Here is a 23,489-nt window from a genome sequence, read left to right on the forward strand (position 1 = left end):
AACCCAAGGCTCATTTCTTGACACATTATCCACTTCATATTCGTAAGTTCTGTCCACTTATTAAAACTTTGCGGTTTGAATCAAAGCATAGTTATTTTAAAAATAGTATTGCAGCATTGAGAAATCATGTTAACATATGTAAATCCATGGCAACCCATCATGAAATGTTCATGTATATACTACAAAGAAGATTTATATTTTACTTCGAACGATGTTTCACCGATGAACTGTGTTGAAAAGTCACTTGATGATCTGCTAGATTTATACAGGGAGCTTGTGATTACCACGAACAATCCTCTATCTGGTAGATTTATTGAAGCAAGAGGTGCCACTTTGAGTGATCAAAAGTATTATGCTGGTGACGCTGTTGTTCTGTCTGTTATCGAAAACGAATTAGGTGAAATTTTGGCCATATATTTCACTCAATGAGTTTACATACATATTATGCAACAACTTGACAATACTTGACTTTGACAATTACTATCATTGTTATATTGTGAAAGTAGTGAAAGTAACGTCAAGATAATGGATCTTGATAATTATCATCCATTAGGAATATACCATCTCCGAAAGTGTATGTATGTGCCCCTACATCACAAAATTGACTACATGCACTGTACAGTTGTTTGCCAAGTTAGGTTATGTTGCACTTATGTGAATTAGTTTTAGGTAAAAAAAAGTTAGGTAATAAAAATAGTTATTATTCTGCTTTCAACAAATGTGTATTATCAAGTTGGTTTTGTTTTCTGTATACCACCAAATAAAGTTGAATTTGCCTAAATTCTGTATTTTATATTAATTAAAAAGCCAAATAATAAATTATTTTAGAATATAAGATTAAAATGTCTTTCACTGAAGGTAAAAGATTCATTGTTGCCTACAGAAATATGCATAAAATCGTATCTGTGGCAGCAAGTGAATCTTTAAAAACCAATATATCTGAAGTTTTTTCAAATTGTCCTGCTGGCATGCCCGATAATTTCAGTCTTCAGTTCTTTGATCCTGAATTTGAAGACTACATCGAATTGGAAGATAGTGTTCACCACAATGTAAAGAAGTTGGGGGTTATTGATTGCAGTGAAGGGAAAATCAACAACAAAGCCAGTGATGTTAGTATGAGTGAGCAATCTCTGGAGTTTACAAATATTGATGATAATGTCGAATTGCCAACTACATCTACTCCAAGCAAGTCATGGCCAAGACCATTTGTATTAAAAGATGTGATCATACGACCAAGTATTTTGGAAACACTCAATGGAAAAAATCAAATCAATCGTGCTGAAATGACGGTCATTCACACATCCATATTTGACGAGCGTACTAAGTCTACCTAGTAAGTATATATGACCCATTATGCATATTGTTATAAAATAGAAATATGCTCATTTTATCAGGTTATAAAATAAATGTACCATGGTGCATGTAATGTTGGTTATAAAATGTCAGTGCTATGTGCAAACTCGTACATTACAACATATTTATAGTCATCCAACATATTGGCAGTATGATGGGATGCTACATGCTTTGGTGTTCAAATAACCACATTTGCTGGATTGCTACCCAACTGTGAGAGATGTCAAGGTAGGTTAATTCATATTTTAAACTACTATCGAATGTTAAGGATACTGGCTATGTTTCCTAGACAGCAAAATAAACGTATATAGAAAAATGATTTCAAAAATACAGATAAGTTCCCTATAAAACTGTTATTTGATATTTTTAGTGGAAAATGAGGAAAAGTCTTGTTAACTTTTTCAAGAACATCAGGAAAAGATTGTGTGGTGATATGGCTGAATGTGTTGCTGCAAAGCAAAAATCTTTAAAGAGGGGTGAAAAAAAAGAACGAGGTTGCCACGAAAGAAGCAAATGTGTGGGGCGTGGTTAACTTTTTGCCAGTGGCACCGGATGGGGGAAGACGAATGAACGTTGGAGTTGGATATAAAAAGAATGAAGGAACAACATAATATGCGTCCATATTCCTGGAAATCTGTTATCAAGACGGCATTGGATAAAACGTTTGCAATGAGAAGGAATGCAATAATATCAAAGGGACGAACAGTTGGTATATTGGACGAATATCCTGTTTTGGGAGATCAAATTAAGGTGTGTAGTGTTTGTTACTAAAACTGTCATCCCACAAGTAAACACCTCCCTGATTTAAGCTCTGATTTTTCAAACAACTTTTCTAGAGTTTTTATGAATTTCCAATCATATATTTTTCAGAATGTATGTAATTTCTCGATTCAGGTTATGGATGAATTTAAAAGAGTGCAGAAATTGATTTACCGCTATGTTGAAACGATTACTTCACCTTAAAGAACAAAATAATTCTTGGTTTTCAACCTCCTAAGACTTTTAAATTCGATCTGTTGATGGAGGAAATAAGTAAACAGAGTGAAGAAAGTAGTAAAGGTAAGGTTAATATTTTTTTTCTACAACACTCACCGTAAAATTAAGAATGTGAAAGAGATAAAAAAAGAGAAGATAAAAAGACAAAAATTTTTGTTTTTACTTTTGTTTTTAATTTTTTTGCTAATAAGTCTCAAAAGTAATTTTCTTTTAAAAGTATTAATTATTATTCTCAACATGGTGTGTGAAAACACATTTGTTCTTTAGCACATACACGTTTTTTTATAAGAAACCACTTTATAAGTAACGGACTAGTCGCCGAAAAATAGTAATATACATATTTTAATTATTTTTTCAGAATATTATGATGACTCTCGCTGCAATACTGTTACCCTCTTTATTGCGAGAAAATGTTGACATGTTGTTTAAAAATTTTCACAACGAGAAACATCCACAAATTTTATGTGTAGAAAGTGTTGGGAACATTCTCGAAGCAATTCAAAGCAACGAATTCAGCATTGTAGTAGAGGGCACGGGTTTGCAGAAACTACCGAATTTTTATCCGCTATGAGAATTTGGTTCTCCACATATTATCTATTTAATATTAGCTATCCGAAGTGTTTGGAAGCAACTTTAACTTTCCTACAAAAGGAAGTAATTAATTTACAACACTCGGCACCAAATTTAGCGAAAGTAATATCTTTGATTACCAAAATGAAAAAGTCATTTTATTATTTTCACATATGTTTTTTAAAATGCAACAGAGATTTAAAAACTAACAACTTTTGAATAGATATTCTCGCAGACGGGATGATTGCCTTCCATACTCCCTTCCGTACTCTCCTTTGGGTGACTTTTCTCGGTCAAACCTTCACAGTAGAAGTACTAAATGTTTCTACTTATTTGTATTTCCACCGTCAAGGGAAATGTACTGTTTTCTATTGGATAAATAACTTTCAAACCACCGAATGTTTGAGTTGTGGATACCATAGTTTTTGAGTTTTTTTAGTAGAATTTTGTGATCTACGGTGTCAAATGCTTTGCTTAGATCTATAAAAATTCCTAGCATGTACTTGTTTTCGTCAAACGCTTTTGATATTTCATTAACAAGTTTAACTATTGCATATTCAGTAGAATGACCTGCTTGAAAGCCAAATTGATTGTCGTATAAAACTTATTAGCAGTTAGAAAAGAGTAAAATCTATTGTACATTATGCGTTCTAGTATTTTTGAGAAACATGGAAGAACTGATATTGGTCTAAAATTAGATACATTTCGCCTGTTTTATATACTGGTAGAACTCTTGCAATTTTAAGTTTTTCAAGAAAATATCCTTGCAGTAGGGAAAGGTTAAATATATGCATTAGTGGAATTTTTATAGCATTTTTGCTGCTTAACAACGTCACTATTCACGTCATCAAAACCTGGACTTTTATTTGATTGTAGTGAGTCGATCGCTTTGAATAATTCATTTTCACTTAGTTCGTTATTTTCCATTTGTGTGTTATTAACAGTGAGAAGGGATTTAAAACTCAAATTGCTAGGTTCAATCTGAGATGCCAGATTTGAACCCACTTTTACAAAAAATCATTAAGCTCCTCAGCTATTAGACACTTATTCTCGATTTTATTTCCATCAATATTCAACCCTTTTGGAAGTTCTTCTTTGCTTAATTTTGTTTTACCTATGACTTCATTGATTATACTCCAAGTTTTCTTCGCATCGTTTTTATTTTTATTTATCAGTCCACTATAGTAAAATTTCTTGGAGCGCTCTTCATAATTTTAAACAAATGTTTATAATGTTTATATTTTTTTTCATTCTCAAGAGTTCTACAAATTCCCTTGACGGTGGAAGTACAAATTACAAAACAATCATCTGTGGAGTTCCACAAGGTTCCATATTAGGACCACTCTTATTCCTTATATATGTAAATGATTTGAACAAAGCTATATTTTACATTCAATTTTATTTGCACATGATACAAATCTGTTTTATGCACATAAAGATATAAAAACATTATTTCCTAGAGTCAATAATGAACTCTCTAAGCTGGCAGAATGGTTTAAGGCAAACAGACTGTCCCTAAATATTTCTAAAACAAAGTACACACTTTTTTCACAGGCAAAATAAAAAAGATAATATACTGTAATATAAGTATAAAAAGAGCACAATCCCTGGAATTTTATTAGGACTAATTCTTGATGAAAATTTTACTTGGAGAGAACATATAAATATTTTAGAAGAAAAGGTCCCAAAGAATATTGGCCAACGCTACAAAATTGACAAAATTACAAAATAAACAAAAACATGCAACCAGTTATTTTAAATGTTGACAGATACACTCACTCCAGAGAGTTATTAACAAAGCTCAGTGTACTGAATGTATACCAACTGAACATTTATCAAACTCTTATTTTTATGTTTAAGCTTGAAAACAATATGTTACCAAGAGTATTTAATAATATGTTTCAGAAGATACAACATAAATATCCATCCTGATTTTCAAAACAGTTTTTTTCAACCTAACTAGCAGAGGACCTAAACTGTGGAATACATTTCTTGATAACGACATGAAAACTATTACATCACTTAACGAATTCAAACATAAACTAAAACATAAACTATTGACTACTGACAATTCATATTTATTTTAGAACACACGACAGTTACAACGTACGACATATATAACACAACTCCTCATCATTTTCAATGCTAACCTTATATATAGGTGACTCAAAATTCGTAGGGTTTCTTCAGCGGGAAAGACTCTGCGAGGAGAGTCTTTGATGACTCTTTTAAGAGAGTCAATGACTTGCAAGAATCAATGTATTATGATAAAGTTCAAATTTAAAGCTGATAAGTTAAACAATGACAAAAAGAATATGCTTCTAGAAGAATTGTGCCCGTGTCTTGTTTCATTAACCGATTGATTGAAAAAATAAAGATACATGTTGATGATAAATCTTAACCGATAAATAATTTTGCGAGTGATGGATATTTGATTGATCTACCCTTTGCACAGTTGTATTTACGTTTCAAAGACAGCATAGTACCCATTCTCGTCCCCAGAGCTTTCGAGGTTTTAATCTCAAAGAGCTCTGGGGACAAGAATACATTGTACCACTTCCTGAAAACAATGGAAAAAGACCCAGGAGAGATTTTATTGTAGCAACAGACGGTGATACCGACCGTTATACAAAAAATGGTCTAACAAATTACTTAGATCTGTTTTGAGATGGTTTTGAGCTTCTCTGTACCGTTTGGATGATTGTATGGTACACACTGTTTAATCGTATGATTTGTGACGTAGACAACTTGATATTTCAGCTAGAGCCCACGAACATAAAACAGTGATGTAACATTTTTTTTATCAATTGCATATAGCACTCAGTTCAACACGCTTTGTATAACGATGCCTCGTTCGAGAAGAATTGTATGATTTAGAAAACGCACCGGTTAATTATTAACATTTTCAGCAGCACTATATAACAACAATGATAAAAAGATACTTCGCATTTCCAATACACGTATCATTTTTCGATGGATGACGAAGAAACTAGAGCCAAACGAGGGCTCCGGTTAGTCAACTGTTGGAAGAAGAAATAGAAGACTTGCAATACAGTTGAAGTTTACCAGGAGATATATAATTTTTTTTTAAACATATTGGAAAATTAGAAAAACACTCATTTGTTCATTTAGACTAGTTGAATGCATATTGTAATGACAAAAATACGTTTTCCACCGAAGAAACAGTGTGGAGGTAGGCGACGAAGAACTTAACGTCGAAGGCAGTATTGAAGAAACATTTTAAATAAGATCTCTATAAATGCTTTAACTCCACACGCCTTAAGCCATGCAACAGATTTGCTTGATAAATTGATTAACGCACAACAAAGCAGAGCCGCAAAGTTTGATTACAAAAAGGTGAAATTCTCCCCTTAATTTTTGGTGGACATATGGCTATGCCGTTACTCAGTCAACTGATGAACATTTTTTTTTTGCTAATTTATTTTTGCGAAATGTATATTAATCAGCAAGCTATAACTCTATTTTTAATTAATAGTCTGTCGGTATGGGTGTCAGTAAAAATGTTATAACTAATGAAGAACGTGATCGTAGCAGACATTTAAACGAGCAAAATGTTAGGGAGATACACACATTCGGTACGCTCAAACAACTATTTTTCCTATTTTCTTATCCGTTATTTTTCGGATGGCTTCGAGGCCTTACAGCTTATATGTCAAAAGGGGAATCATTGTGCAAAGATGATTTAACAATGGCTGTCTTGAACTTAGACCCTTTAAATATGGGGGAGTTCACTGAATAGCACTTGGCGTTTTCTGTCAACTGTTATCACACACGGAGACATTAACATTAATTTATTTCGATCCATTTGGTGTGTAAGGATTTCCAATTAATATTAAAGAACAATGTCGACCATGTTTTACACCCAAAGTCAAAACAACTTTAGGTGTAAAAGAGGTTTTTAATTTCGCGATTCAGTGTCCACAACATCTCCAACAACTGCAAAAATAGTTATAAAGAATATTTTAATTTGCAGAATAGATTTGAAAAATATTAGAAAGGTTATGTAGCAAAAACAAAATATAGATTAAAGAAAAAATTATTTAGAAATAAAGAAAAATTAAATAAATTAAAAACAGTGATACAAATTTACATCCAAGTAGTGTTGTTCTAAATTTAAAATTCAAAAAATTCTATAAAATTTTAAAGTTTTTTTAGTCGCTGGCTTTTGAAGGTAAAATAGGTTCCGTTTCATCAGCTTGCCGTTTTAAAAACGCCGACAATTTCGTCGGATAGTCCGTCATAACGCCGGTTGCTCCAAGTTTGTTTAAACAGTATTCGAAATCGTCGTCTGTGTTAAGTACAAATATGTACACCTGAGAAAAGAGAAAGAAAATAATAATTTAATGTAAAAAAAAATTCTCAATATTTCTTAAAAAATGTTAATTAGCAAGCTTGTAATACGATTGACTTGCTCGAAAATTAACCCAAAAAATTCCCTCTGATTAAAGATGAGTCATAGATAATTCTTGGGATACCTGAAAAATAAAAAACCGGCTTGGCGTGTAAAATCTATGACATAACACAGCAGAACTTTGGTCAGATATTTAGACAATTTCTCAGTGAATTAAAGTTGAATCCTGGAATTATGGTTTATGAGTAAACTAAAAACAACTTTACAAAAATAAGATACCACATACCTGCAAGCCACGTCTTTGTAAGTGACGAAACAACACGGGACTCATTAACAGCCTAAATAAGCACTATATAACAACAATGATAAAAAGATACTTCGCATTTCCAATACACGTATCATTTTTCGATGGATGACGAAGAAACTAGAGCCAAACGAGGGCTCCGGTTAGTCAACTGTTGGAAGAAGAAATAGAAGACTTGCAATACAGTTGAAGTTTACCAGGAGATATATAATTTTTTTTTAAACATATTGGAAAATTAGAAAAACACTCATTTGTTCATTTAGACTAGTTGAATGCATATTGTAATGACAAAAATACGTTTTCCACCGAAGAAACAGTGTGGAGGTAGGCGACGAAGAACTTAACGTCGAAGGCAGTATTGAAGAAACATTTTAAATAAGATCTCTATAAATGCTTTAACTCCACACGCCTTAAGCCATGCAACAGATTTGCTTGATAAATTGATTAACGCACAACAAAGCAGAGCCGCAAAGTTTGATTACAAAAAGGTGAAATTCTCCCCTTAATTTTTGGTGGACATATGGCTATGCCGTTACTCAGTCAACTGATGAACATTTTTTTTTTGCTAATTTATTTTTGCGAAATGTATATTAATCAGCAAGCTATAACTCTATTTTTAATTAATAGTCTGTCGGTATGGGTGTCAGTAAAAATGTTATAACTAATGAAGAACGTGATCGTAGCAGACATTTAAACGAGCAAAATGTTAGGGAGATACACACATTCGGTACGCTCAAACAACTATTTTTCCTATTTTCTTATCCGTTATTTTTCGGATGGCTTCGAGGCCTTACAGCTTATATGTCAAAAGGGGAATCATTGTGCAAAGATGATTTAACAATGGCTGTCTTGAACTTAGACCCTTTAAATATGGGGGAGTTCACTGAATAGCACTTGGCGTTTTCTGTCAACTGTTATCACACACGGAGACATTAACATTAATTTATTTCGATCCATTTGGTGTGTAAGGATTTCCAATTAATATTAAAGAACAATGTCGACCATGTTTTACACCCAAAGTCAAAACAACTTTAGGTGTAAAAGAGGTTTTTAATTTCGCGATTCAGTGTCCACAACATCTCCAACAACTGCAAAAATAGTTATAAAGAATATTTTAATTTGCAGAATAGATTTGAAAAATATTAGAAAGGTTATGTACCAAAAACAAAATATAGATTAAAGAAAAAATTATTTAGAAATAAAGAAAAATTAAATAAATTAAAAACAGTGATACAAATTTACATCCAAGTAGTGTTGTTCTAAATTTAAAATTCAAAAAATTCTATAAAATTTTAAAGTTTTTTTAGTCGCTGGCTTTTGAAGGTAAAATAGGTTCCGTTTCATCAGCTTGCCGTTTTAAAAACGCCGACAATTTCGTCGGATAGTCCGTCATAACGCCGGTTGCTCCAAGTTTGTTTAAACAGTATTCGAAATCGTCGTCTGTGTTAAGTACAAATATGTACACCTGAGAAAAGAGAAAGAAAATAATAATTTAATGTAAAAAAAAATTCTCAATATTTCTTAAAAAATGTTAATTAGCAAGCTTGTAATACGATTGACTTGCTCGAAAATTAACCCAAAAAATTCCCTCTGATTAAAGATGAGTCATAGATAATTCTTGGGATACCTGAAAAATAAAAAACCGGCTTGGCGTGTAAAATCTATGACATAACACAGCAGAACTTTGGTCAGATATTTAGACAATTTCTCAGTGAATTAAAGTTGAATCCTGGAATTATGGTTTATGAGTAAACTAAAAACAACTTTACAAAAATAAGATACCACATACCTGCAAGCCACGTCTTTGTAAGTGACGAAACAACACGGGACTCATTAACAGCCTAAATAAGCACTATATAACAACAATGATAAAAAGATACTTCGCATTTCCAATACACGTATCATTTTTCGATGGATGACGAAGAAACTAGAGCCAAACGAGGGCTCCGGTTAGTCAACTGTTGGAAGAAGAAATAGAAGACTTGCAATACAGTTGAAGTTTACCAGGAGATATATAATTTTTTTTTAAACATATTGGAAAATTAGAAAAACACTCATTTGTTCATTTAGACTAGTTGAATGCATATTGTAATGACAAAAATACGTTTTCCACCGAAGAAACAGTGTGGAGGTAGGCGACGAAGAACTTAACGTCGAAGGCAGTATTGAAGAAACATTTTAAATAAGATCTCTATAAATGCTTTAACTCCACACGCCTTAAGCCATGCAACAGATTTGCTTGATAAATTGATTAACGCACAACAAAGCAGAGCCGCAAAGTTTGATTACAAAAAGGTGAAATTCTCCCCTTAATTTTTGGTGGACATATGGCTATGCCGTTACTCAGTCAACTGATGAACATTTTTTTTTTGCTAATTTATTTTTGCGAAATGTATATTAATCAGCAAGCTATAACTCTATTTTTAATTAATAGTCTGTCGGTATGGGTGTCAGTAAAAATGTTATAACTAATGAAGAACGTGATCGTAGCAGACATTTAAACGAGCAAAATGTTAGGGAGATACACACATTCGGTACGCTCAAACAACTATTTTTCCTATTTTCTTATCCGTTATTTTTCGGATGGCTTCGAGGCCTTACAGCTTATATGTCAAAAGGGGAATCATTGTGCAAAGATGATTTAACAATGGCTGTCTTGAACTTAGACCCTTTAAATATGGGGGAGTTCACTGAATAGCACTTGGCGTTTTCTGTCAACTGTTATCACACACGGAGACATTAACATTAATTTATTTCGATCCATTTGGTGTGTAAGGATTTCCAATTAATATTAAAGAACAATGTCGACCATGTTTTACACCCAAAGTCAAAACAACTTTAGGTGTAAAAGAGGTTTTTAATTTCGCGATTCAGTGTCCACAACATCTCCAACAACTGCAAAAATAGTTATAAAGAATATTTTAATTTGCAGAATAGATTTGAAAAATATTAGAAAGGTTATGTAGCAAAAACAAAATATAGATTAAAGAAAAAATTATTTAGAAATAAAGAAAAATTAAATAAATTAAAAACAGTGATACAAATTTACATCCAAGTAGTGTTGTTCTAAATTTAAAATTCAAAAAATTCTATAAAATTTTAAAGTTTTTTTAGTCGCTGGCTTTTGAAGGTAAAATAGGTTCCGTTTCATCAGCTTGCCGTTTTAAAAACGCCGACAATTTCGTCGGATAGTCCGTCATAACGCCGGTTGCTCCAAGTTTGTTTAAACAGTATTCGAAATCGTCGTCTGTGTTAAGTACAAATATGTACACCTGAGAAAAGAGAAAGAAAATAATAATTTAATGTAAAAAAAAATTCTCAATATTTCTTAAAAAATGTTAATTAGCAAGCTTGTAATACGATTGACTTGCTCGAAAATTAACCCAAAAAATTCCCTCTGATTAAAGATGAGTCATAGATAATTCTTGGGATACCTGAAAAATAAAAAACCGGCTTGGCGTGTAAAATCTATGACATAACACAGCAGAACTTTGGTCAGATATTTAGACAATTTCTCAGTGAATTAAAGTTGAATCCTGGAATTATGGTTTATGAGTAAACTAAAAACAACTTTACAAAAATAAGATACCACATACCTGCAAGCCACGTCTTTGTAAGTGACGAAACAACACGGGACTCATTAACAGCCTAAATAATAACAGAGAAAAAAATTAGTAGAAAAAAAGTATATTTGCGAGGTGGCCCAAATTTAAATGATTTTGAAACGTCCAGATTGTAAACGAATTAAAGTTTACTAAAATTGATGCAACGGATCCGTGCTAAAGAGTAGCCTCTTAATAAAGAGGAAAAGAAAATATATACGCTCTGCCCACCCTACCCTCCCACTAATTTAACGTACTTCTTAAACGCTCACATTTTAGAATGTATATTGATAATGACTCACCAATCTGCAATTTTTATTATGGTTCGATAACTTTGAAACGCTGTTGGATGTCTAAAGAAACGCGAAAGTAACAAAAGAAATTAAATACGCGACTATAAAAAACCACCTCGGCTCGTCAGCTTGCCTCAAATAAAAACCTCCTTGAATTCATCCATCCTGTGCATCATATTTAGGTTCAAGTAAGAAATCTGTAGATTACAAGCTGATTTCGTAAACCTCAACAATACCATGAGCTAAGTAATGCACTCACCTTAGTATTAGCCTTGGATATGGTATCTCCAGAAAGTCTTCTTTCAACGGAACGAAGGGCAAAATACCAAGATAAAACATCACTACCAGTGATATCGTTCTCTGGATTGAGAATAAAATAGGGATTTCTGGAGCCTAGTAAATTCGAAGAAGAGTATATAAGAAATAATTATTACTTATAAATCAAAACTTCATGTCACACGTAGATGTCATAGTTGAAAACAGGGGGGGGGGGGTGACTTTCCGGAAAATAGGGGGTTAAAAATTTCCCAGTGAAAAGGGTGGGGTTACTCTATATTCCAGAGTAAATTATTGCTTCTTAAAATTATCTGCTTCAATTAAGACAGATAATTTAATTTAGGCTTAAAACACAATTGTTAATTTCTTAAAACTAAATTTGAAGAAGGCACTAGATCAGAAATAGACCTGGTAACATAGACATTATAAAGCATCTGACGTGCATTTGAATTGAATTTAGTTGAACATTTGCTTGTTCTTACTATAGAACGGAGTGTGCTCTGACTTGTTCATTTTCATATTTAAATTCATGTTTCTCAAGGTTGCGGCAGACTTGTTTATGCATTAGAAATCATGCTACAAATACCAGGTATATTTAACGTTACAAATACCTGGTATTTTTAGTCAAATTTGGTGACTATGAAAGGCAGACAAATAGAATTACCAAGAGCACAATGTAATTTGCTAGGAAATTTTTTCATCATCAATTTGTTGTTACCATTTAAGATCGCTTTTCGGTAGGTTACATATATTTTTTCAACAACAACACAAAAATGCTTTCATATTTAAATTTATATTTAATTCATATTTAAAGACATCAGTCTTTAAATATGAATTCAAATCTTTACGTTACATATCAGTTACAGGATAGAGATAATAGCTTGACCTCAAAATAATAGGGTGGAGGGGGGGGATACTTTAAAAATAAGAAGAGTGGGCTTCCTAATAATAGGGGGTGTTTTAAAAATAAGGAGTTTCTGACCATTCTGCCAATTTGAATGATGTAAAATAATAAGCATTCCAATACACAACTTTCGAATATTCAAGAAGTGACTTGGCGCTTTTATTTCAGCCTAATTGTTTACAAGTGCGTGCAACCAAACTCTTATACTTAAGGATGCCCACTGATTCAGGCCTTCTGCACCCTGCAACCTAGAAACAGCTGGTCAGGAGCTGTCATTAAATCTATTTAAGTATGGTCTACCTTTTTATGCACATAGTTGACTGTCTTTGAACTAAAATTACCAAGTACGACCATATCTTCTCGTTTAAATTCTTTAATCAAATCAATAGTCTAAAACAAACAGAAGACACTGATAGATAATAGGCTCTCACTCTGAAGAGAAAAAAACAAAAAAATCAATAAAAGGCAAAAATATTAACCTTATCAATAAGTTCTTCATTGTACACTTTAAGATCAATGTTCATAGGGATGGTTGGGAATTGTTCAAAGAGAGTTCTCAAGAGTGGAATCTTTCTGTCTTCGTTACAGCATGTCACAGTTTTACCTAAAAAAAATACACGACTATCCTGTTAACATTGAATGCATTCTATTTCTTGGTAACTATAATCCTTCAAAGTTGCCACCTAAAAATATCTCCAATAATAGTAGCTGTATTTTGTATGAGTGTGTAAAGCCAAGATCATGCTAGAATAGGTATAAAATATTTATGGGCCAAATACAAAATGCAATATATTTTAAAACAGAATCTTTTGTATAGAGTGTTAGAAATGCACAGACTAGTGACACCCAAAATATGCAAAACAGCAAATTCCTGTGGTAAATTTAAAGGATGTATAAATTGTACGATTTAACCACACCTTTAAAAATATTGAAGGAAGGTCCTATAAATTGATGTGAAAGGTCTTGACGCATTTTCAAAGAAGTTTGTTGGATTAAAATGTACAAATCCTAAACACTGTAGAAGTTGGCATAAATTAATTGCAATTTCAGGGATTGCCAAGGTAAATGATATATACATATCTATCCCATTTTTTATACATAAAAAATGAGACAGACTTTTCCGATACAAGAATTTACTTAATCACTTACCATAATCGAATGTAACATCTAGACTCTCCAATAAACAAGGTAATTCCTGAGATATAAATATTATATAATTCATAACTTGTCTACTAAAATCCAATATGACAGGTCTTGCCGAACTGTTGTATAAAAAAATCGCCTATGCGCATTTGGTAAAAAAACAAACAGAGAAGTGTAAAAATGTTTCTGCTCCTTTTTATATATAAAAAAAAATTGATTCAATTATTTCTTTTTTACACAGTGGAGATTAAGTGTGACTATAAAAGATAAGTCTTAATTAAGAGTATGATCTATTTTACACAAAACTAACTATTGCATGTTTGTAAAAACGTTTTGTGTATTACCTCATAAGCAAAATCAGATATCATACTACCATGACCGGTTGTTCGCACCAATTCATTGTCATGGGACACAACAACCTGACCATCAGCAGTTAAGTTAACATCAATTTCTAACATTTCTGTACCATGCTCAATAGCACTAAAACACAAGATAACAATGGAGTGAAATGCATAACTATTGGGTGTACCTTTAGAGACAATCTTAACAATCATTTAATGTCATAATACCTATATGCACACCCAAACCAAAGATTTTTTAGTTATTAGCTTTAAGGGACGTTAAAAGTGTGCATTCATTTTGCAAATTGATGCTATCTCTTTCCTATCCTGGCTTACACTACAGGGACTGAATGGTAAAAATCAGTTAAACAAGTGCTTTTGTGTAATAATTAAAAAGTTATCAATTGAAGGGATCATGCAGTGAAAAAACGACATACCATTTAAAGTACATGGTTTTGAACAATGTATTAATTATAATTATATTCCAATTTTATAACTCCTGCACTTTACAAGTTGCACACCTTGTGATATTTTTTTGTCTTATTAAAAATTCTTACTGTTTAAAAGCAGTAATTGTGTTCTCCAAGTTTTCTCCAGCACCTGAAAAAAAGATCTATATTTTGCATCAAATATAAAAAGATCTTAAAATTAGTGCAGATTGACAATTTCGTTAAAATGAATGCCAATTCTATTTCTAAGTTTGCAAAGTTTAAAATTATGAAGAAAATAAATTTGGTCATTTCTCCTTAGTTAAATAAGAATTATAAATTTCCTTAAATTTGTTATTGGTTTTATCCAAAAATACAACAACATTTAGCTTTTTCTTTATTTAAACTTCTCCATAACTTTTTTCTCTAACAACAATAACTTTATTACTGCAATTAATAATTTCAGAATCATTCACATAAAATAAAAATAACTAAACGGATGTCACAACTTATTGGTTCAAAAGGGTAGAGGCATTGTATTTCAGTGAGTCAATCATTACTACACAAAAAAAAGGGCTCGAAATGCCTGTTTTTTGCATGAATGTAATTTCTGTAACAATTCATGCAAGTTTTACATTATGCCATAGATTTCATTACATTACACTCTATTGTACCTCCTCTGTGACTGATGTGTTTGCAAACAAATGCTTGTTTCTTTTTTTTGTGAAGAAGTAATGGGAATCTTGTAAGTAAAACTGATGTTCCAATGTAAGCACCAAGTACTCCAAGGCATACACCAAGTACGATCATTTTTTTAAGTAAACTAAATATTAAATACTAGTTGAAAAAATACACAGATATTCACCTCTCAGGAAAAACCACAGGAATTCCTGCAGCGCTACTCATAGCTATCATCTTTACTCACAGATGGAAAGTCAGACATTTTACGAGGGCACCAATAAGTCACATACGCCATAAAAAGTGCGGGCAAGCTCAAGGTCATTAAATTGATTTTTATATTTTTGAAATCCAATGGTCTTTATATTTTAAAATAAAATAATGCTGCTACTTTTTAAAACTTTAGGTAATATTTCTTTATCATGAAAACATATTTTTTAACATGTAAAACTTTTAAAAGTTCTTCTTATAAAAAGCAACGTATAACAACACAAACGGAAAAACCCTACATTGAGGACTTCATAATAAGATTTTAAAAACAAATTAATTTTTTTTTTCTTAAACTTTTAAAATGAGATATAAAAAAGCTTTTATATCACCGTTGTTCGTTCTTAAATTTTTATAACGCAATCTAAAACAGCATTTATATCACTGCTTTTTGTTCTTAAACCTTTTAAACACGATCAACAAAGCTTTTTCATTGCCACTTTTCGTTTTTAAACTTTTAAAACACGATCTAACAAAGCTTTTCTATCGCTGTTTTTCGATTTAAAATTTTTAAAACTCAATCTAATGAAGCTTTTCTATTGCCGCTTTTTGTTCTTAAACTTTCAAAATGTGATCTAAAAAAGTAGTTTTAGTCGTTCTTCGTTCTTAAACTTTTAAAATGTGATCTAAAAAACCTTTTTTATTGCCGTTCTTTGTTCTTAAATTTTTAATATGCAATCTATCGCTGCTTTTCGTTAACTTTTAAAATGCGATCTAAAAAAGTACTTCTAGCCATTCTTTGTTCAAAATTTTAAAAATGCACTTAACGCTGCGTTTCTATCGTCATTCTTCGTTCTTAAATTTTCAAAAACGCGATCTAAAAAAAGCAATTTCTATTGCGTTTTAAAAGTTTATAAACAAATGGTTTAACATTGTCGTTCGTAAGAAAAAACAATAGATACTTAGATCTTGGTTAAATTTTATTTTATTTTGTTGATCTCTTGACAACTATAGCAATTTAATACAACAATGAGACTCACGCAGTTTAGCGCCTTCTTCCAAATGTTGACCATATGGTAAGCACTGGGCGAGTTGGGGAAAGTGCTCGCGATTTCGGAGGACAATTGCCAAAAAAGTCACCTAAAGTCGCCCTTAACAATGCGGGCGTTTGCGGCTTATCTGAATCCTCTTGTCATTTTATATACTAATTAAAAAATAAAATAAATTTTTAGTTTGCTTATAGATACATACTTTATATATAATTCCCACAAAAACATATTGTTTTCCTGAATCTATACTTTAATATGCAAAAGTGACATATATAAAAAAAAATGACAAATATAAAAACACTGAAGGCCATGGTGGCCTTCGGTGTTTTTATATTTATTTATCCTGAAGACTTTGAAAAATGAATAAATGACAGAAATAAATTTGCTTCCAGGACTAAACAAGTTGTCGTCATTAAAAATTATTGAGGTCCTGGATGCCAGTTTTTAAAATACGATGAGAAATTAACCCATGATATAGCATAGGCTTCAACTTGTAAATCTTATTCAACATTGCCTATCATACAATGGCTATGATGTAAAGATTATCCTTCCACGCAAATGCCAGAGCCAAAAGGCTTACCACTAAAAAATAAACAAATAACGTGTCACGCTGGAATTCACAAAAAAGGGTCGTCCTAACACACCAAATATTTGTAACGTCGGCCATAGCAAATATAGCTAGCTAGCATTATACCATTATTTGTACCATTTGCAACAATGGTATTGTAGCACTGTACGATTAATAATAATGTAGAAAGACAACGTAGCAATACTTCATGGCAACGTAGTAGAAATCGTTTCAACATAATATAGCTATCTGGCCACCATTTCGCTAGTAGTAAAGAGTGTATCCAGCCACCTATTTTGTAAAACTGTTTGCTACATAATATTACCTATAGTTCACGCCAATAGTTTGATACCAATATTGATAACAATATTTAAACAACAAAAAATAAAAGGATAAAAAAAGTTTTAGGAAGAAAAAAGACAGCGCAAATCGGATGCAAAAAAATTATTGAACTTTGTTACCTATTGAAAAAATGCTGATGCTGCATTTAAAGCCCCGGGGAACGAACCTCACGGACTTGGTCCCCGTGAAATCTTAGCCGAAAAAATATATGTCAGGATTTTCCAGTTTCTGCAAGGATTGACTATATGTATGTACGTTTACGTTTGATTATTTTCCTACTATTGTGTGCAGTACCATATTTTCGTGTTAAGATAGACTTCGTTCTGAAACAGATTTTGTGGGACCAGACAGATTTGCTCACACAAAACCAAACTGATCCTATTGCATAAATATCCCCCAATGTTTCGTACTGTTGCTTGTTGACTATACCGACCCTATGAGAAATAAGCGTACCTCTAATTAACAACAACAACAAAAAAGTGATTGCACAGGCAAAACCACAGTCGACTATTTAATAGTTGACAGCTTTCGATTCTATAAAATAAACTTTGCTATGAGAAATTCTTTCTAATTAGTGAAAAGGGATAAATACGACTGTTTTACTTTAAAAACTTCTAAGAACTTTATTCTTTTTCGAGCTAGCAGAAGTTTCAGGGTTATTATTTAACTGAGCTGATGCAAATTACGAAAATGCATCGGGTAGGACGTTTCTTTTCGTTTCGCTTCGTTTATTTCTTAAAGCATACGAAAGTGTCGGGGTTGGTTTGGAATGCGTTAACCCTTGTGGTGCGGCGTGTTTTTGAAAGAAACCTTCTTTTTTTAGTCAACAAAAAAACTTCACAAAGTTTAAGCCCCAGTTGGAGGCTAAGGCCAAGACCTTAACGGTTCATGTTTGGTACCGTTTGCTGTTACAAATTTTCTTCTTTCTAAAACAAGTGGAGACCTTTTTATAGCAACCTAGTCCTTAGGAGTTATAACGGTCAAACGGTACTGCCTTGGCAGATTTCTGCAAGATATTTTCGTAACCTGTACTTTGACGGTTAATTTTCGCTTGAAAAGGGCGGCTTATCGAAATGCGGCTTTACAAAATCCCCACATTTAACCACTGCTCCGGTTGCTCTGCAAATTTTTTTGGATCCGATATTACCGGAAATGTGTTGATGTATATTGTAGTTGATGATTAAAGAAGAAATAAACCATTAACTTTAGGATTTCCCCGTGTTTTTGATTTTTTTTTGTGTGGTAAAAAAAACTTTATTGTCGTGAAAAATATCCATTTATGACTTTGGATGAAAAAAATTTCGCGTTATGCTGATTTATAACGTGTAAACTTTCGCAAAAATGACCAAAAACGCAAAAATTTTATCGTAAATGAATTAAATGTTTTCAAAGGGACCTTATCAGCACGAGTTAAATGTCAAAAACTGTTTTAAGATTTTCTATAATAACAGCTGGATTCTGCTAGCACCGACACATAGCGTGCAAAAAAAGCGCAAGAAAAAGCGATGCGGAAATATACACGACGGATAAAAATCTGAGGACCAGCGGACCTTGTAATTTTTCCACGGGGTTAACGACTGGTATAAAAATACATACTTTTTATTAGCAAAACAACATGAAACCCCAGTCTAATATACTTATGGTGCATATTCTTGTGAAAAGACAAACCCATTAAGAGTGCGAAAAAAGAATAAATAGGATAGAATTTGAGAGCTCTTTGGACTAGAACGGGCGATTTTAACTTACATAGACTAAATGCATTTAAGAAAAGGAATTTGGCTGTGTTTTAAGAAGGATATTAATAAGGGTACTAGAACTGAATAATTTAGATACATATCTTTTTATAAGTAAATATATTAACTAAAAACAGCTAACAGTGTGATCATGCTGGAATAAATAAATAAATAAATAAATAAATACACATGCGTAAAAATATCAAATAAATAAATATAAAAGAGGATGACATCATTGCTACAAAACGTAAATAAGTACAAAAAATAACACACAAAAACGTGTATGCTTTAGCTGTACAACAAATGAGTGGTTTAAAGACTACAAAAATATCCTGGATGCTGATTTGGTGGCGTACATAGAACTATAGTTTTGATGATATTTTGCACCAAAAATTGTTTCTTTATAAAATGGATTCCACTCTATTAAAGCGCTGATGTTAGGCAGATATTCGAGTTTCTTTACCATTTCCTGTATCTACAGTTTGCATGACTGGCATTTTTCCATTTACACCACCCGACGTACTTTCAGGCTTTCCAGGAGCCGCCGGTATGGGTTTTAGTGTTGGAATATCGGTAATAGATGGTATGTCGGTTAAAGAGGGTATCGGTGTCGGTGCCGTCATTTCTTTCGCACGTTGTATATGTTCAATACTGTCGTCGAGTTCTTCGTCATAAAAATCGTCTTTTGTTTGGAATCCTCGTCTATCGCCAGTCACTTCGTCGCCTCTACTTAATGGTCTAATGCGTGGTATTCCTGGAATATTTTCATAATCGTCCATTTTGGGCTCACCAAAGCGCGGGTAATTCATTAATTTTAGATCTGGAACACCGAACCGTGGGTAATGGCCGATAGCTGAATGAAACTCTGGAAATCTCGGGTAAGGTTCTAAGGGTTTAATGGGATCAAAGGATTGTTTAATATCACTTATGGGAGGAATTGCCTGCACATCTTCTTCAATTCCTCTATGATATAAATTTCCAAGCTTTTCATGTTGTTTTATTATCCGTTGAGCTCTTTTTTCGTATTCTCGTTTTAATGTTTCCTCTGGTTGATCAGCATCAAACAGAGGGTCGTCTTCACTGAGCGATCCCATCATGCTTAAAGCACGTCGTAAACGCCCATGCTTCTCATCATGTCTTTTTAGTAGTTTAAAAGAAGAAGTTGGCGCAACTATATCATCAATAATACTTTCATCTTTTAAAACATCTAACACACCTCGGTAGGTGTCTCTCTTATGTTTTGAGTTTTTAGCTGGGTATGTACTTCTTTTTAATACATCTCCACCCTTATTTTCTCCTTGAATAACACTTCTCCACTTATCTCTTTTTCCGTGTCTATATGTTCTCTTTTTATTTAAGCGTGCTGCGTAACTACGTTTCCTATCTCCATTTACTTCTGCAACGACTGCCGATCGTTTCTTTTGATGAACTTGAGGCAAATTCCCAAGTTTTGCTTCTAACTTTTTTTCATGTTCAGCAAAAGAATTTGCTGAATCATTCCCTTTTGTACGTGATCGAACGTGATAGTTAATACTACTGCTAGCTTCTTTCTGCAACAAAATTGATTTTTTAGCCTCGGGTCCGAGATGGTCTCGTTGAGCATGTAACAACATTAAGCCATTATTCATTTTATAGATTTCTGACCTGGAAGAGTCATCTGCCACCCTTATTAATGTTGTAGTTCCTGTGGGTAACAGGCTAGTAACGCTTCTATTCGCCTGGGCGGTATGATTGTTTAAATCTAAGCTAGTGACTTTTAGATTGGATGTGTTGTTAGTGACTGTGTGGTTACTAAAATCCAGGCTAGTGACCAGCAAATCGGAGGTTAAAGCATCTGAAATGAAATAGGGAATTTTATTTCAAATCATAAATTTTACTTTAGCTGCAGGAGATATGCGGAGGAAGCTTAGATTTATTTAAATCAATAACAAATATATGCAATCCTAAGCGATTCTTAACAATCGCTATCGAAGAGAATAATGCCATCTAGTACAAACCCAGTCGTCTTATATTACTACGTAAAAAAAGGAGGAACCAACCACTGCACAGTATACAAGTCATAAATGATCCCCCGGATATTCACACAGGCTAGATATGTTCAAGTAAGAAGCTGCGTCCTAAGTTTTCTTAAGTTTCATCACAAAGGATTCAAGCGATTCTAAATTTATGGATGTATTTCTAGAAAGACAAGTTGATTATATAAGAAACCAAGCTAACCGTCAACTAGTAAAATGTCTTTATAGAGATACTAACGTCATTTTAATAAAAAAAAGTTTCTTTAAAAATTTTGTAGGTTTGACGGGTCTATAAAAGGATGTATGCATATTTTCCGCGGTATTATGTATTAGGTTACGGTTATTATGCATAATATACGGCTAATGTGCATAATTTCCAAATTTATCACAGCCCTTGTAACATATATATGTGTATTAGCTACAAATCAAAACGGGAAATAATTATCTACAAAATATAAAACTCTTCCCTTCAATTATTACATACCTTCCTGAAACAGTACAAGAAGAAAAATACTTCGAAACACAGTCTTCAACATCATTGGAAAGTTATATCTTTCTGGTTGCTAAGAAGTAAGCTAAGGTACCATTTCACCACAGAAGTTTTAACATAATATTCCTCCTCCTATCAAAGAAAAGGGAACTTTTATCTCATTTAAGCGTCTTCCCTTCGTTGACTTTCCTTAGTATAGCATGCACACTAACATTAAGCCGCAAATCTTTCTGTTTCTTGTTCAGTTTCTTTGTTTGTTGCGGGTTAGTGCTCAACTGATCATGGTCTACTGATCGCACATTCATCTTCAATTATATTTCAGAAGAAGAAAGCAGAAGAAGATAGGTTAATTAAACAGCACGTTGTTGCATTCAAATTACGCAAATAAAACGTGTGGAAGCGTTTCATTTAATTAGTCCGAGAAAAAAAATGGTTTCCTTTCAAGCACCACAGTTTAGAAGCAGAAAAACTAGTGATTTATTGATTTATCACCACGGAACTGTAAATCACTTCCGCTTAGCATCGATAAGCCCAACAACAACCAATGCGGTAATTTTTTTTAAAAAAAAAGGTCTGTGGGAAGACAAATCATTCAAAGGTGCAATATGTAGTGTATACCCTTAAGGATCTGAAAATGATACAAAATAGACTGTTAGATTATCAAAAAATGATTTACTTTATGTGATCTAAATCTCAATGTTAGTTTTGGTAATTGAAGAAAATAAATATCAGTACCTTTTCTTACCGCCGCCTAGAAATTAATAATAGATCATACTTTTGATCAGGTGATCTACTGATTTCTATTTCATCCCTGTTTTGAACAGAGCTGCTAAATTTGAACTAACTAAAAATATGCTTTAACTCAAAAGGTTTCAATGTTGGTCTGAATCTTGCTGGAAAATTGCAAGAAATTTATCATTGTTACGATGTTGAACCCTTATTTTTTCTCCTTCTTCAGATACTAACAGCGGTCTTAAGAAATTGTGCATGCAAAAATGTAACTATTGGCGCAACCCAATTCTGTTGTGCTGCTCATTCCGTATTTTTAATTTACACGCAATTTCATTTGTTGGAAAATCTTGTTTCAACAGCGCCTTTATACATACTTGTTCTACTCAACCTCATACCAAGAACTTGTTACGTTCCTTCTATATTTGGACGGTTCTGTTTTAATATAAAAAGCCTAACAAGTCCTAGGGACGGGGTTGTGTTCCAGTACCTCAATACACACACATTATAACGAAGTAACAAAACCCATGAACACGCTTATGAACCCTAGCTAATGAAGTAACATTTGTTAGGTAAAGTCTGGTCACATGACATATCCGATTTCCCGATTTTTTCGGATTTTAACCAAAAAACAGGATAACCGGAAATACGTAAAAAAATGAAAGATGTGTTGTCCTTTATTTTGCTATCTTAACCCTATTCGGCCCGGGGTTTTTCGAACATATTATGACCGGGAGGGGGGAGGGGGGTGCGGAATCTGCCCCCCTCAATAACTTTTCATAGGCTTGATCAAATTGAATCAAACTTGGCACGCTTATAGTACGTCACAAAAGGAACAAAATGACTAAATAAATGCTATATTACATATTTTCCGGTTTTTACATAGATCGTATGAAAAATTGCCAAATATTGCCAAAAAACCGGTTTTTTCCGATTTTCGGATAAAATCCGAAAAAATCGGGAAATCGGATTAACCACGTGACATAAACATGCAAAATGATTCTTCTTGATGAACCAAAGTTGTGTTGTAAGTTTCAAGTTCTAAACATAATCCTAACAAGAGTTATTATATTTTTTCTATTATAAGAGTTTCATA

General features: G+C 32.8%; 3 protein-coding genes and 2 long non-coding RNA genes across 5 annotated transcripts; 1 reads left to right on the plus strand and 4 right to left on the minus strand.

The window, feature by feature from the left end:
* The first annotated feature begins 238 nt into the window (after positions 1-238).
* LOC130623623 (uncharacterized) lies at positions 239-3,693 on the plus strand. Its single transcript, XM_057439124.1, has 2 exons — positions 239-1,333; positions 1,485-3,693. Exons 1-2 carry the CDS (start codon positions 843-845, stop codon positions 1,537-1,539), a joined length of 546 nt encoding a protein of 181 aa, XP_057295107.1. The 5' UTR covers positions 239-842; the 3' UTR covers positions 1,540-3,693.
* Positions 3,694-6,960: 3,267 nt separating this feature from the next.
* Positions 6,961-7,775, minus strand: LOC130623625 (uncharacterized). The gene is made up of 2 exons (XR_008981152.1): positions 7,578-7,775; positions 6,961-7,253 (listed from the first exon to the last, which is right to left on the minus strand). It is a non-coding gene; the product is annotated as an uncharacterized LOC130623625 (long non-coding RNA).
* A 996-nt stretch (positions 7,776-8,771) lies between these two features.
* LOC130623624 (uncharacterized) lies at positions 8,772-9,582 on the minus strand. The gene is made up of 2 exons (XR_008981151.1): positions 9,385-9,582; positions 8,772-9,060 (listed from the first exon to the last, which is right to left on the minus strand). It is a non-coding gene; the product is annotated as an uncharacterized LOC130623624 (long non-coding RNA).
* Positions 9,583-10,578: 996 nt separating this feature from the next.
* On the minus strand, positions 10,579-16,656 carry LOC130623621 (lysophospholipase D GDPD1-like). Its single transcript, XM_057439123.1, has 11 exons — positions 16,508-16,656; positions 15,257-15,405; positions 14,712-14,754; positions 14,158-14,293; positions 13,820-13,865; positions 13,150-13,274; positions 12,971-13,060; positions 11,750-11,883; positions 11,500-11,550; positions 11,192-11,243; positions 10,579-10,867 (listed from the first exon to the last, which is right to left on the minus strand). The coding sequence occupies exons 2-11, from the start codon at positions 15,390-15,392 to the stop codon at positions 10,706-10,708; spliced, it is 975 nt and encodes a 324-aa protein (XP_057295106.1). The 5' UTR covers positions 15,393-15,405; positions 16,508-16,656; the 3' UTR covers positions 10,579-10,705.
* A 2,542-nt stretch (positions 16,657-19,198) lies between these two features.
* On the minus strand, positions 19,199-22,759 carry LOC130623802 (uncharacterized). Its single transcript, XM_057439322.1, has 2 exons — positions 21,659-22,759; positions 19,199-20,993 (listed from the first exon to the last, which is right to left on the minus strand). The coding sequence occupies exons 1-2, from the start codon at positions 21,711-21,713 to the stop codon at positions 19,597-19,599; spliced, it is 1,452 nt and encodes a 483-aa protein (XP_057295305.1). The 5' UTR covers positions 21,714-22,759; the 3' UTR covers positions 19,199-19,596.
* Between the last annotated feature and the right edge of the window lie 730 nt (positions 22,760-23,489).

Source organism: Hydractinia symbiolongicarpus, chromosome 13 (genome assembly GCF_029227915.1).
Source record: "Hydractinia symbiolongicarpus strain clone_291-10 chromosome 13, HSymV2.1, whole genome shotgun sequence".
Classification (NCBI taxonomy): Eukaryota; Metazoa; Cnidaria; class Hydrozoa; order Anthoathecata; family Hydractiniidae; genus Hydractinia; species Hydractinia symbiolongicarpus.